Below are 14,074 nucleotides of genomic sequence, written 5' to 3'. Positions count from 1 at the left end.
TCATGGTATTGGCTACGTAACAGGCTTTTAGTCACATATTTCCTAGAAGAGATGATCTAGAAGATGTCTGCAGAAGCCTCACTCATTCACAGAAACAATGTGCCTTAGAAACTATGGCAAAGAATCAAATTCACTGGGACACAGCACTTTGTCAGACAGAGGAACCTATAACACTAAAACCAAGAGGAGAACCCAAATGTTTGCAGTGTTAAATTCTTCCCTGATTCAACAGCGAAGCACCTAAATTCAGATCTGCATGCAGCTGGAACAAGCACAGGCCAGCAGAGTAGGTAGGATTCGGTCCCCATCACTTCACATGTCACAGGCATGCAGGGGAGAATGGAAATGCAGCAGCCAGAGAGCAGATAGGGAGGGGTGCCAAAGATCACCCCCCCAGGACACCGGCATGCTGACACCTCCCCAGCGCATGGCAGAAGGAGGAAGCCTTGCAAAGGGTTGGTATGGTCATGGGGATGCTGTCACCCAGGGATTAATTGATATTCACAGATCCTAGGCCTGTCAATCCCAATATTACAACAAGGGTTTTGGAAGATTTATTCAAGGATCCTACTGAAATACTGAGATATTCACAAGAGCAATTTTCATGGCAAGTTTGTTACAAGCAAATTATTGCAGCCTTGTTTCACCCAGCAGGACAGGATCCAGAGAAAGATTCTTCCTCCTCAGCTGAGGGAAGATGCTTGTACCTAGACTGTTCAATTTATGCCAGAGCATAAATATTTGCATTACCTCCTTTCCCCTCAAACACCTTCTCCTTAGTAGCTCCAGAACTAAGTAGCTGCTTTCCTGACATGCACAAATATCCTTACAGACTTTCAAGAGCCACGTGTTGCTTTAGCCCCATGCCAGAGGGTTCTCTTTTTGGGTGAATGTAAAGGTAAAATTTTCCAGGATGAGTTAAAATGCCTTATTTTTTTTTTAAAAAAAAAAAAAAGTATTCTACAGATCCTCTGAGCAGATCCTCTGAGCAGATCCTCTGAGCAGATCCTCTACTGATCCTCTGAGATGTGTGAATGCTGAGAACGAGCACTTCAAACAAACATACTTCGGATTAGCAGCCATTTCTAGTCTCTTTTCTCAGCCTGTGAGGAGAATTGTGTTTTATCCTGGTAATCAGTTTATGTTTTATGTAGCCAAGGCTGCTATCCCTAACCAGAGTGAGGAGCAGAGCTGCCTTACCAGGGCCAGCCCAGCAAGCTGCCCTGAGGGAGGGACTGCTCTGCAGAAAGCAGCCTGGCCAAAGGCATGGCCTGTCATCATCTCCAAGGAAGGAAAACAAAACTTCGCTGATTAACAGTCTTCAGGGTTTCTGCAAACCCAAGAAATGACAGACAGGATTACAGAGGGAGGGAGAGCAGAAATTCTGATGGGAAAATGAGTGCAAATGATAAAACATGGTAGGGATGTGTGTGAAAGATTCGTAAACCCAGTGTGTCAAGGTATTCCTGACAAAATAGAAAGGTTAGAGATGAAGAGGAGAATTATCACCTCACACATTCACTTTTCAGGCTATGGCTCCTTCTGAGAAAATGGGATTTTTTAAAGCAAGTGTTACCATAAACTAAGCATTAGCACAGACTACTTTCATATTAAGTAAGAAATCACACACTCAGATATTAAAATTATTATCAAATGCTTAATAATATCCCTGCTGAACTTATAGCAGTAAAGAGCACAAGTTTGCCTTGATTTATTCACCAAAGCTTTCCTGTTGGTATGCCCAGAACTGCCCACAGGAATGCAAGACTGGAAGTGGACTTCTTGAATTTCCCAAGATCAGGATCCCCATCAGGACAAATTCAGCCATAAACTGATGAAATCCATCTAAAAATAGGCAAGATTCATGCCTCTGTTGCTGTGATGAAAGGTGGCCCCAGATCCCCCCACTCTGTTGCCTGGAAAGCATCCAGCTTCCAGATAATTAACATCCCTAACCAGTCTTTGCCTGCTCATGGGAGTGAGAATTCAAAATAATTCCATTTCTTTTCAGAAGAGTTTTGAAACACAGAGACTGAGATTTGGCCTTTGCAATCCATGAAGTTAGAGCTGCCTGATGGGCAGGGTGTATGGGTGGATAATTCATCTGCAGTGAAGCTGGCTGCTGGGAAGCCGTTAACAGCTCACTTGGTTGATGAGAAACAGTGGCTCTGCCACACCATTTGGTTTGGCTGGCAAGGATTCATTTATTCAAAAGACAAAGAGCCTGTTTGTTGTTCATTTTCAGAAAGATCAGGTTCTGCTTCATACTGAAAACCCAAAAGAAGACATTCCTTTTTCATTTTTCCTGTAAGAGTAAGGGGTTTTTGGCATATGACATGGCAAAGACTTTTTTAAATGTTTGTGTTTGTTGCTACTAATAAATGTTAATTAGCATCACTTTTTCCCCCCCAAAGTTTATGTATCCCTTACTAAGACCAAGGGAACTTGAACACAGGGAATAATTATTTCAATTCCTTCTTTCTTTCTCAAACCTCGAATTATGTGTGAAACCTAAAACTTTCCCTCCCCCAGCTAGTTTTAACCACCCCCAATCTAAATCAGCATTAAAATAGGATTATTGACATGCTTTACAATTAACTAAGGCAAATGAAAGTATGCAAGAGCAGCTTTTGAAGCGCTTTACATTTAACAAACTGTATACAATATATTTTATGCTATCATCTGTGGTATACTGGATTAAAATCTGAGAAAGGAAACTTCTCCTGTGAAAGGTTTCAGCCTTTGAGTGAATTCCTAAGGCAACACTAACACAGACATTGGATGTGCCAGCTTTTCATTGCCTGCTGTACTCTAATTTTACACTTGGAGCACTAATGTTACAATTCTTCATTCAGGTTCCTGGTTTGAGATGAATTTATGTTGTCAATAAGCACAAAGAAAGAGACCATACTGACTTAAACAAACCCCACCCAACATCTAAGCATGAGCTTCTCTAACTCTGGAGATACTCACAAAGAATCTGAACTTTTCACAGAGCTCTGAGAAACAGAGATAGCTTTAAAGTTTACTTCCACATCCCCACTTGCCCAATTTCCAGTGTGGCCTAGGTCCGGGGTTTCCACTGAACCTAATTTCTTAATATTTGGCTAATTTAAATGCTAATTAGAGCAATTTGATGAATAAAACGTGGTAGGAATTAATTAACAATTTTTCTGCTATTGCTTTATGTCTACAGAGAAATTTTCTAAAGCAGGGCTCGAGGGACAGCAGCGCATCTGTTACCAGTTGAACAAGCGACATTTCTAAAGCTCAGCGTCGGTCAGCTATTGCACAGTTGCACAGGAGATGCAGCAGGGACTTATAATTTTCCAGACCTAGCCCACCTTGGACACAGGCTACCAATGAAGAAGAGGCCTTATGCTGTCTTGAGCCCATCTGCTTCATGGGTTTTGCTCCAAGTTTTATTTTGAATCAACAGGCACAGACGCAAGATTTGTAAGATGTGGCTTCAAATCTATCCCCAAGCAAAAGTTGATCTTGGGCTTAATTAGGTCACTGAAAAGAAAAAGCCCTGTAGAGAACTTCCACGGGACTTCATAAATAAGAGAAAGAAACTTCTCTAAAAGCCTTTCAGCAGAGCTGGGAGGTGGCTGTGTTACCTCTTTCTCTTGAATTATATACTTGTTTGGTTAAGGCTACCTTCCTCTCTCAAATTCTCCTCAAGTTAACATTGATGAAGAAACCTGGCTTGATTTCACACACACACTCAAAGTAGAATACTCCTCCTGCACATCACTGCTACTATTTAATCTCCTTGTCTGCTAGGAATACTGTGCCCTTCTCTGAACAGATGAGGCTGCTGCAGGATTTGCAGCGTAGTCAGAAGTGAAATGGTCCTATGCAGAAATCTGACAGCAGACAGCATTGTGATACGAACAAAACCCAACCATTTTTCACAAGGAAATAAAGCTCTTACTGGTAATCTGACTAGTATTTAGCTGTGCAAATGAAAAGACTCTTTTCTCTGTGATTGAGATCTATAGCTTGTTTCAACCTAAATTGGCAGCATTTATGTTGTATCAGGTCCTCTGATCCTTACCCCTTTAACTTCACCATGCCACCTCAGACAGAGTTTACACTTAACGAAAGCTGATAGCACTGCAAATGCTGGCCTTGGCAGATCCCAGTGAATCTAGTGTATATGTCAACAAGCACATGGGCCTCAAGATGTTGAGCCTTTCCTAGTCTGTCAGTTTCTCAGCCACAGTTTATCTGGAGAAGGGGTACAAATGTTTTACATCTGATGTTTCACCTGGGACCCATGGCTGAAACTGACAACAAGAAAAGTGCTTTTGATTAAAGTTTTGACTGCAGGAGGTTGGTTGCATAATATTTGCTGGCAGAAGGCATACACTCATGAAGTGAAAAAGCATGGCAAAAAGCAATAACAAAAGAGTTTTGCTAAAAAATGACCTATTGTGGACAGTCTGGCAAAAGCAGAAAGCAAAGTTTTGCTACAAAAGCACTTATTGTGGACTCTGATCTTTTCCTGTGTGAGCTCTGAAGGCTGAACTAGTCTGCAATTATTTTAATTCACTTGTATAGCAGTAGCCTCTCTGAGGCCATCTAAAAAAGCCCATAATTTTGGGGGAATATGGAATCAGATCTCTCCCTGATAAATATTTTCTGTGACACTCAAAGTGGAATATGTAACCGAGGCAACTCAAAGGCCTATGGGCATCTTTCATCTTCTGAAAAGAAATGTATCTCATGTATGACTTTTGATTCCTCACTGCTCTCTACAACTACCTGAAAAGTTGTTGTGGAGAGGCTGGTGCTGGTCTCTTCTCACAGTTAATAAGTTATAGAACAAGAGGAAACAGCCTCAAGCTGCCTCTGGATAGGTTTAGACTGGACATTAGGAAAAAATTTTTCCCATCAAGAGCGGTCAGGCAATGGAATGTGCTGCCCAGGGAGGTGGCTGAGTCACCAGCTCTGGATGTGTTTAAAGGTGGTGTGGATGTGGTGCCTGGGGTATGGTTTAGGGGTGAACCTTGTAGAGTAGGGTTGTCAGTTGCACTTGGTGCTCTCAGTGGTCTTTCCCAACCAGAATGTTTCTGTGATATATTTAGATACTTTATTCTGATGGGGAAAAAAAGAATCTGTGGCTGATAGAAACCTAAATACTTTTGTGGATCTGGACATTACTATTTCTTTGCCTTCATTTCCCAACTGTAAATATTACTCTAGTTCACAAAGCACACAGCATGTTATGCACAGTGAGTACAGCAGTGGCAGGGGCTACATACAAAAACATCACAACTTAAAGGGGATAGGAAGGAATGTAAAGTGAAAAGGCTCCAGATCAGATTGCCACTGATGTGATTTAGTTTTGCACTTGTTTGTTTTGGTGTTTTCTGTTTGTTCATTATTGTTGTGGGGGTTTTGTTTATTTGTAGTTGTTGTTTGGTTGGTTTTGTTTAAACTTTTGTTCCTGAGTGCTAGAAGTGAATGTGATTAAGTCTACAGGTATTTCAAACGGAGATCAGTACTCACTTCTACATGTTGACAGGTCTGGATGAGTTTTGCCAAGAGAGTTTCCAGTTCAGTATTCCTCTTAATAAGGTTGGTGAGGTTACTTTCCAAATTTTGCTGTCAAAAAGAAAGAAAAGAACAGGTCAACACTTTGAAGGATTTAATGCTTAGGCAAACAGTTGAAAGATGGGTGTATCTTCTGGATTTGAATGTTGAAATTGCACAAGTATGAACATGAGGCTTTCCTATGCCCCTTTACATGTTTTGTACATATTAAGTATGGCAAGACAAAAGACCAGACAGGTTCAAGATAAAAGTGGGGTTTAGAAAAGAGTGATTTCAAGGTCCTACTGAAAACTAGATTAAGCAATTAGTTTCAATCAGGGAAAAAAATAGGGGAAGTAGAAGTGCCCCAAAGCTACACAGTGCTGGTGGAAATAGAGCTAGTGGATTTAATTCCGTAGTTCTGTGGAGTTAGAGTTTATAACACATAGTTTCAGAGGAAAAAAACATCCTTTCTGTGCATAAGAATGAAATATCTACTCACAGACTGTCCCTTCACTAAATGTTCTTAATAGAGAACCTGTGGTTTGTGCCTATGTTTATCAACTAATATTGGTATCAAACAGTACCTGCAACTGTGGGAAATCAGTGTACTTTCCAGCTTCCAAATGTGATGTCCCAACCTGGTCACTGTGCAACTGCATTGAGGTCTATCAAGAAATGTTTGAGCCTCCTTTCTCCTCTCCCTATCCACAGGAAGGAAATCCAAGCGTGTGAGAAAGAGGAGGAGGTCGCTGGTGGCTGTGACCCACTCCCTGGCCTGACTGCACTCTGGAACCTGCAGCTACCAGCCTCTTTTTTTTTTACTACATGTCTCAAGATATCTGCTGTTGTACATGAAATTCCATCTTCTGGAAGCATGTGGGCATGAAAAAGTAATTTTTTTTCATTTAAAAAGTAAAGTTTCCACAGAGATAAAAAAGCCCTGCGAGTATAAATTAAGTACATAAAGCAGAAGATAAGAAAGAAGCCATTAGAAAGAATCTTGACTGCAAATACTCATTCCAGGGGCACATATTTCATCTTAAAAAACCCGAGGGTTGCTGACAGTACAAACTGTTTCTCATAGTTATTCACCTATGTAAGTGTGTGAGACTAGTCCCTTGCTTAGTATTCCTGACAGGCTGACAGCCCCTGTCTTCTAATTGTACTTTGTCCTCTGAGCAGTCCCCAGTATCTAGGAAGTACCGAAGAAGAATACCAGAAATGGGCCCTGAATTTCTCTCCACACAAGGGCTGTAGTGTCTCTGCAGAGCTCTCATTAATTTCATCCCTCCTCATCTTTTATTAATGGGCTTCTTTTCTTCACACTACTACTTTCCCCCTTGATGTATCTATTACATCACTTAAGTCCCTTCAGCTACCATTAACTCATTTGACTTCCCTCATTTATCTCAGCTTCCTGCCTCCCACCTCCATGAACACATTTAATGTGTGTGTGTTTTCTGACACTGTTATTCTCTGCCTATTTCACACTGGTTTAAAACACTTTGTTCCTGCCCCTCCCTTTCTACATCTCTGCAATTCTCTTATTCCTTCTTGCACAGGGCTACAAACCGATGAAACTGGCAGTAGTTCATTGCTGTACTGTGTGCTTGTCGTTTACCAGGGCTGATGCTGTACGTGCTGCAGTAGTAGACACTGCTGTTACATTAAAGACACCAGAGGATTTTAATGGCTTTACGTATATAACCCTTCCAAGAAGTGTGATGGCTGTTGGAAGAACATGATTTTGGCATTTTCTTCCCAGTACAGCCATGCATATTGCATATCACAAGCTCTGGCTGTAAAAATACCTTCTACACTGCATTCCTTTTATAGCCCATTAAAACAAAGAGTAACAAGAATGGGCATTGTTTACCCAACAGTTTGAACTGTATCTTATGCTTCCATAAGGTGCACTGTGAATGTTTAATTGCAAAGGCATGTCTGCTGTGCTGTTAGATGTCCCTTTGCAGAGCTGAGACTCACATGCAACGTCAAAGTAACATACATAGTTACAGTATCAGATAACCTTTGTCTTTAAAGGCTGGTTTGTGAAGCAGATCCAAACGTGCAAATACTCCTGAAACGATATTTGTATACTTTCCTATTGCTCATACATTGCTTTTGTACAAGCTCTAATATTTTATACTAAAAGGTTCAAAAATTGAATCTTTGTATTTATTATTGCCTAATTTAAGATGCGTTATTTGACATAATAAATGCTAACAGTTGGGATCTAGATACACTATGAAGACAAAGTGCTCTCAAAGCTGTCATGAAACACTGAAGTGATTTTAGATAACCTGAAATAATCTTCAGCCAAGGCCATTAATACATGAAGATATGACAGTAGGCACCAGAAGAGTTCAAGTCCTGCCCTCTTTCTTTGCTCCACATTGGGGGACCCAGCAAGGGCCTGGAAGCTGTGTAAATTTCAGAAGAAGAAATTTACCCACAGGCTTTCCAAAGTGCTTCAAATTAATTTCACATCCACTCTTGAAATTTCCCAGGTTTGGAACTCTGTTCATCTTGAAAAACTGATCGAGTACTCTCCACCAGAATTTCAGGAGTAGTGAGTTATTGCCTGGGTTTGCAGTGTGGAGAAAGTGTGCTCTCACATCATGATGAGTCCATGTGAAAATGAGTGGCAGAATAATTTTATTCAAAGCATCTTCCTTCCTCTTTTGCTGTCATTCTCCCAGGTGAACAAAATTACAGCTCTATTTTACCTATTACTGGGGTAAATAGTAATTTCTCCTACTATATGCATCTGTCTTTCTGTATCTTCTCTGTCAGTCTCCAGTTTTCATTTTTATCTGCCTATTAAAAACTGATATTGGAAATGCAGAGGCTGTTTCTTTAAAAGCAGAAGAGGTGCTGTGCATTTACTCTGTGAACAGACTTCATGCATCTTAACTCAGTGGATGCAAACTGTTCTTGAAAGACAAAAGCCAGGCTGGATGCTCCCTGACTTACAAATGCAGACATAGCCCAAGATACTCCACGAGTGCTTTGAAACTGTACTTACAACATGCAGTATAAAGCAAAAGGAATGCTAACCGTCTATTTAGCATGGTCTGACAACTCTGCAACATAAATATTCCTAAAATCTTGGGAGGAATCCAAGTACATGAAATCACAGACATGTAATTGAAAAGGACAGTTGAGGATGATGTTTCGTTTTGACTCTGCCTGCCAATAAAATGATACAAGCCAGGGACTCAAGTCTGAAGTCACCAAAATTGATGCTAATAATGAGAGGAAGGCAACTCAGGACTGGATGCCTTTTTGAAGCTGCTGTCGAGCTCACACTGAAGCGGCAGCAATGATTGCGTGAGGCTTGTGTCCCGACTGAAGTGGGAGGTCAAACTAGATGATCATAATGGTCTCTTCTGGCCTTCCAATCTATCAGGCTATGAAAACCAAATGTGAACCCCTGCCCTCTGCCAAATTAAGAGTCTCACGCAAAGCATAGCTTGTCTACGATCAGAAGGTAGCACAGAGAGTCGTGAGCTACTACAGGGTTAGAGACGCTGTCAAAATAAATTAATGTAGGATTCAAAAGGGGGAAAATGCTGAGCTGGGTGCTCCTGCCGTACGTCACAGCAGAGGAAACAGCATTCCCGAGGCCACGTTCTCAGGGGCTTTCTTCTGCCTGATAAATAGCATCTATTCAAAGGGCCACAAAGTAAAACATGCAACTATCAGCTACAATGAGATTTAAAATTCCATTTGAAGTAAAGCCACTGCCTTTCCCCCTCATTAAAAATATTATTTTTCCTGCCATTGGTAAATATGAGAACCACTCCCTGCTCCCTGGAAAGCTTTGAGAAGCAGTCCACTGAAACTGCAGCACATGCTAAGACTCACAAGCTGTGGGACTGCGCTCTGTAACAATGGCCTCGATCACCAGTAACATCAAATCCATTGTGATCAACACCTTTTGGCAACAAACACTTAGAGCAACGTGCAGTTTCCCTTGCTCCTGGTGTAGAACTGACCAGAGTAAACCATATTTTGAGGCTACCTCCTGGCTTACAGAATCAAAGAGAATCACACAGAATCACAGAACATTGTGGGTTGGAAGGGACCTGAAAGATCACCTGTAGTGATCTCTGTAGTTTAGAGACAAAAACAACTTTGGAAAGAGTTCTGAGTATCAGAGTCCTGCATAGTGGAAATTAGACTTAGTACTTTTATAGGTTTCATGAGAACCACAGGCACCCTCCCGTCACCCCTTTACAAATGATCAAACTGAATCAGAGATTAGATACATTCAGATGGTTTTGGTTACAGTATGCAACCAAAAGCCACACAGTTATGCACACAGTAGAACAGAGATGAAGAACAAAACACCATGAAGAAGCAGCATGATTGTATCCTAACTTAGTGAAGCTATCAGGGCAACAAGAGCAGCCTCGACACGGCAGGTTAGTCTCTAGTGCATGCCAGCTGCTCGTAAATACACACCGTGTTGCTAACAAAGTCCATGCAGCCACATCTTCACTCCAACTGTTCTTCCCTCTAACTTGAAGAAGCTATGCTTGCATGTGCTTCAGTTACATTTTCACCTCATTGTGGTGACATACCCTATGACCTAGGCCTGTTGCCTCCAGGACTTGTGTCTAACCTATTAAGAAACTTGCCAGTCAATTCCAGGGGAGTGGCCAGACTACCAAGCACGGTTTGGGGCCAGATTTTGGGTCTATGTGAGTTTAATGTTTCCTTTGTTGTTCTTTATTTAAATGGACATGCCAGGTGCACATGGAAAAACTTAAGCTAATTTTTATTCTATATACTTGTCCTGAAACAGATGACTACTCTTCCACAGGATACACATGCTCAGCCTTGGATTTCTCCAGCCAGGGAATGGTAACATTTGCGGTTAATAGGAATGATTGACCTCAAGTCTCAAATGTGCAGAGCTTGACAACTGCACTCCACATTTCTACATGAAAAGAAATAACAGCTATGATGTGGATAGACTCCTGGGGACTAGGACTTGTACCTCAACTGATTATAGTATAACAAGGAAAGACCCATGAGGTATTGCACCGTTAATTAATTGTCCAGGAATATTTTTATTACAAGTGCAATAAAAATAGCAGCATTTTAAGTCATTTGACATAAAGGTTGTTAAATAACCTGTGTCTATTTCCATATTTCATAGAAATACGGAACTTATTTTTTTCATTAACCCTTATTTAAAATGGGACATTGTGGAAATGAAAGGAAATCCAAGTGTTTCAGATTCTTAACCATGGAAAATCTTCATTAGCTGAGAGGACAACAGTCCAGGCAAAACCTACAATTGCACTCTCACTTCTCTGCAGAGCCATGCCCTCAAACACAGCATGGGTACTGGCCACTTGCAGCCACAGCTCTGCATTTTGATTTGACTACACTAATCTGCCTTGTGAGCTGCTTTGCTGCAATGCTCTTTCATCTTCCTTTACTGCTTCTTCTTCAATCCTCAGAGCATAAGAGATATTTCAGGACTGGGGTCTCTGAGGAAAAAATACATGGGAGCTATATATATAGTACCCCAGAGCAAAAATTTTCCTTTGATGTGCAGTTACTAGTTTGAGGAAAGAAACAACATATAAATATATGCTTTAAAACTACTCTGCCTGTAACAGGAACCATGACTACCAAGAACACAGGCCAATAAAGCTGACACTGCTTAGTTATTTTCAACATTACAATGAGAAGTGGAATTTTAAACATACATATACTAAAAGTAGTAACATCTTCTTTTAAACAGAGGAAGTAATCTGTTTTCTGAGAGCATTCAAAAACATCATAAGAAATGTGTCCCCATTTAGACAGTGACAAAACTAACTATATAAAGCAAGCATTCCTTTAGAGATTCCCACTTCAGTTAAACCATTAGAAGACAGCCAAACACTGGCTTAGCAGGGATCTGGAGGGAGTGGGCTCAGTCCTGTTTCTAATAAGTCATTAATCACAGAAAGACCAGAGTGATACTCAAGAACCAAGAGGCAAATCTAGATTAAGCATTTGACTGGGTAATAAACCAAGCATTTGACTTGATAATAAAACAAAGCCAGTCTTGGACTGATATGTGAATTAATAAAGGTTTGCAAAACTTGATATATTTGAGGCCCTAATATGTCTCCATTTGTGTGGTTTTTTCTTCAATGCAGTAGTCAAACTGGAAGATGAAGTATTAAAAGAGCACAACAAGTACCAGGCACTCTGTGTTTAAAACATGTCATTGAAGACTTATTGTGGAGATTTAAGGATTCATAAGCTCATTGTTTTCCCAGTGCAACGAAGGAGGTTAAGGAGAACTCTAACTGTTGTGCAGCTGTCTTGCTGCATCCTGGCTGGGTCCACTTTCAGTCTTCCAGGATGTGGAAGATGTTTTAAACAGGGAGTTCAACAAGAGCCCCTGCTCATGAAATGCCTAATCTAATCTTACACAAGCAAGATCTGTGAGGAATTCCTTAAAAAAACCCCAGCCACTTAAGTTCTGAGTTTTGCACATAACTAATGACAGATATTTATGTGAGGAGAAAGCAAAAAGCTCATCTAAAGAACCACAATTTATGCAGCAGTACTAAAGTCCTGGCTTCTACCAATGTCTGCCTAAACATTTCTAAGAGTTTTTATTTTATTTAAGAGGTTGCATTACAAAAAAATAATATCTGGTTTTAATCAGCCAGAACACATTACTGCATTCTGGGCTTGAAAAATTCCATCTTATCTAGCCAGGTATGCATAAAAGGCAATGCAGTATTCTGCTAAAGTAGCAGGTTAGAAAGGACTCTTGGACAGGCAAGAAGTAGAGGAGGTCAATGTGTTGATTTGGTACTCATTAGAGAGAAGACTTCAGCTATTTCTGCTGGCCTGTAACAAAGCTGACATGTGGGACAACTGCACTCGTCTGCATTCATGTTTCTCAGTACAGCAGAGTACTCTGAAGGATAGGAATTTTCCATCTGGAGAATGAAGCTGAAAGTCCATCTTCTGACACATCTGGAAGGACTAGGGCAATCAGAGCACACACTGCTTTCATCTGCTACTGGTGTCACATCTAGCACTTGGAATAAAGATAACTGCAGCAGTTCTTTTTTGAGAAATGGGAGTGATTTTCCATGCAGGTATTGTCCAGGCTGATAGAAGGGCTCCCTGGAGCCTTTTGTTCTCCAGGCTGAACAGCCCCAACTCTGGCAGCCTGTCCCTATAGGGGAGGTGCTCCAAACCTCTGATCAGCTTCATGGCCCTCCTCTGGACCTGCTCCAGCAGTCTGATGTCCCATTTATGCTGGGGGCACCAGAACTGGACACCCTATTTTAGGTGGGATCTCACAGGAGCAGAGAAGAGGGTGAGAATCATTTCCCTTGTCCTGCTGGTCACACTTCTCTTGATGCAGCTTATCTATCGTTGTTTCCATTTCCAACACAATATTTTGTAGTGTAGATTCTGAGTTCAAGCTTTCTCTTAGCTGAAGGATAGAACACTAAGGGAAGATCTACCTGTCTTCTTCATAAGAGAACCTAAACAATTAATAAAAGATACACCCATCTGAATAGGAAGAGACTTGGAAAGTTTTACAGATAAAAGGACAAGATGCCTTGTCTGTGGCCTTAATATTAAACATCCAAATTTATGTTAGTAAGTTTGATAAATCTGGCATCAGACAAGAGAACATTTAATGCAGAGAAAACCTTTTTGAAGCACTATGAACCCACAGTCCTCTCTCTATGATAGCAGCAAGTGAAAGGTATAAGCCAACCCTTCATAGAAACTTACCCCCCCCCCCCCCCAAAATAAGCTTAAAGTGCCACTTTCTTGTTACCTTTTCTTTCTTCAGAACATCAGATACAGAAATGATGATCCTCTAGACAAACTTATGTGTGAGGAATCCTGATAACTGACTTTTTCATCTTCTCCAGACCAGAATATATTTGAATTAGGGATGCAGAACTGACCTAGTTTTAAATGGCCTGCTGACCATGTTCACAACAGGTGGCCTAACAGCAGGAAAATGTAAAATCAGCCTGCCTGAACCCTTCCAAACAGTTTTGGCCACTTTTCAGTGCCATTTATCATGACAGGCACTCAGATGATGAAAAATAAACCTGCTTACATTTTGGTGAAAAGACTAGCAATTTAGAGAGATGTACATATCCAATTAGTCCTGAAGAAAGGGAGAGGAAGATCTTAACATTTCATTTGACACATTTAGATAATGCAGCCAATTTATACAGACTTCCTCCAGACAAATTATTCATTTGATTTATCATAGTCTTTGAAGTTTTCCCTACTGTCAAGGCCGACACTGAAAATTATGAGCCAATGCTGATTATACAAGTAAGCTTTTCATGGCACTTTAAAAAGATACAAAAAGCATTAAGCCCTTGGAAGTATTTATTTGGGACCTTTGATTAACTAATTTTGATCTCAGAAAATATTTCTTTGGACTAAAGACTTGAATTTGCTTCACTGAGAAGTCTTTGATTCCCCCTTTCTGCATGCATGACTGTTTGCCCCATGCATAGAC

The 14,074-nt window shown here is 40.7% G+C and overlaps 1 protein-coding gene across 9 annotated transcripts in view; it reads right to left on the bottom strand.

Moving 5' to 3' along the window:
- The window catches only part of MID1 (midline 1), a 276,661-nt gene that overhangs the window by 48,594 nt on the left and 213,993 nt on the right, over nt 1-14,074 (bottom strand). For all 9 annotated transcript variants that reach the window (XM_068163147.1, XM_068163145.1, XM_068163150.1 and 6 more), the window contains one exon: nt 5,518-5,613. In XM_068163147.1, coding sequence (XP_068019248.1) covers nt 5,518-5,613 — 96 coding nt within the window. The remainder of the gene's footprint in view (nt 1-5,517; nt 5,614-14,074) is intronic.

This window comes from Melanerpes formicivorus, unplaced genomic scaffold, assembly GCF_026170545.1.
Source record: "Melanerpes formicivorus ecotype bairdi unplaced genomic scaffold, bMelFor1.0.p_v2 SCAF_70, whole genome shotgun sequence".
Taxonomy (NCBI): Eukaryota; Metazoa; Chordata; class Aves; order Piciformes; family Picidae; genus Melanerpes; species Melanerpes formicivorus.
This window is presented reverse-complemented; position numbering and strand designations above follow the sequence as displayed.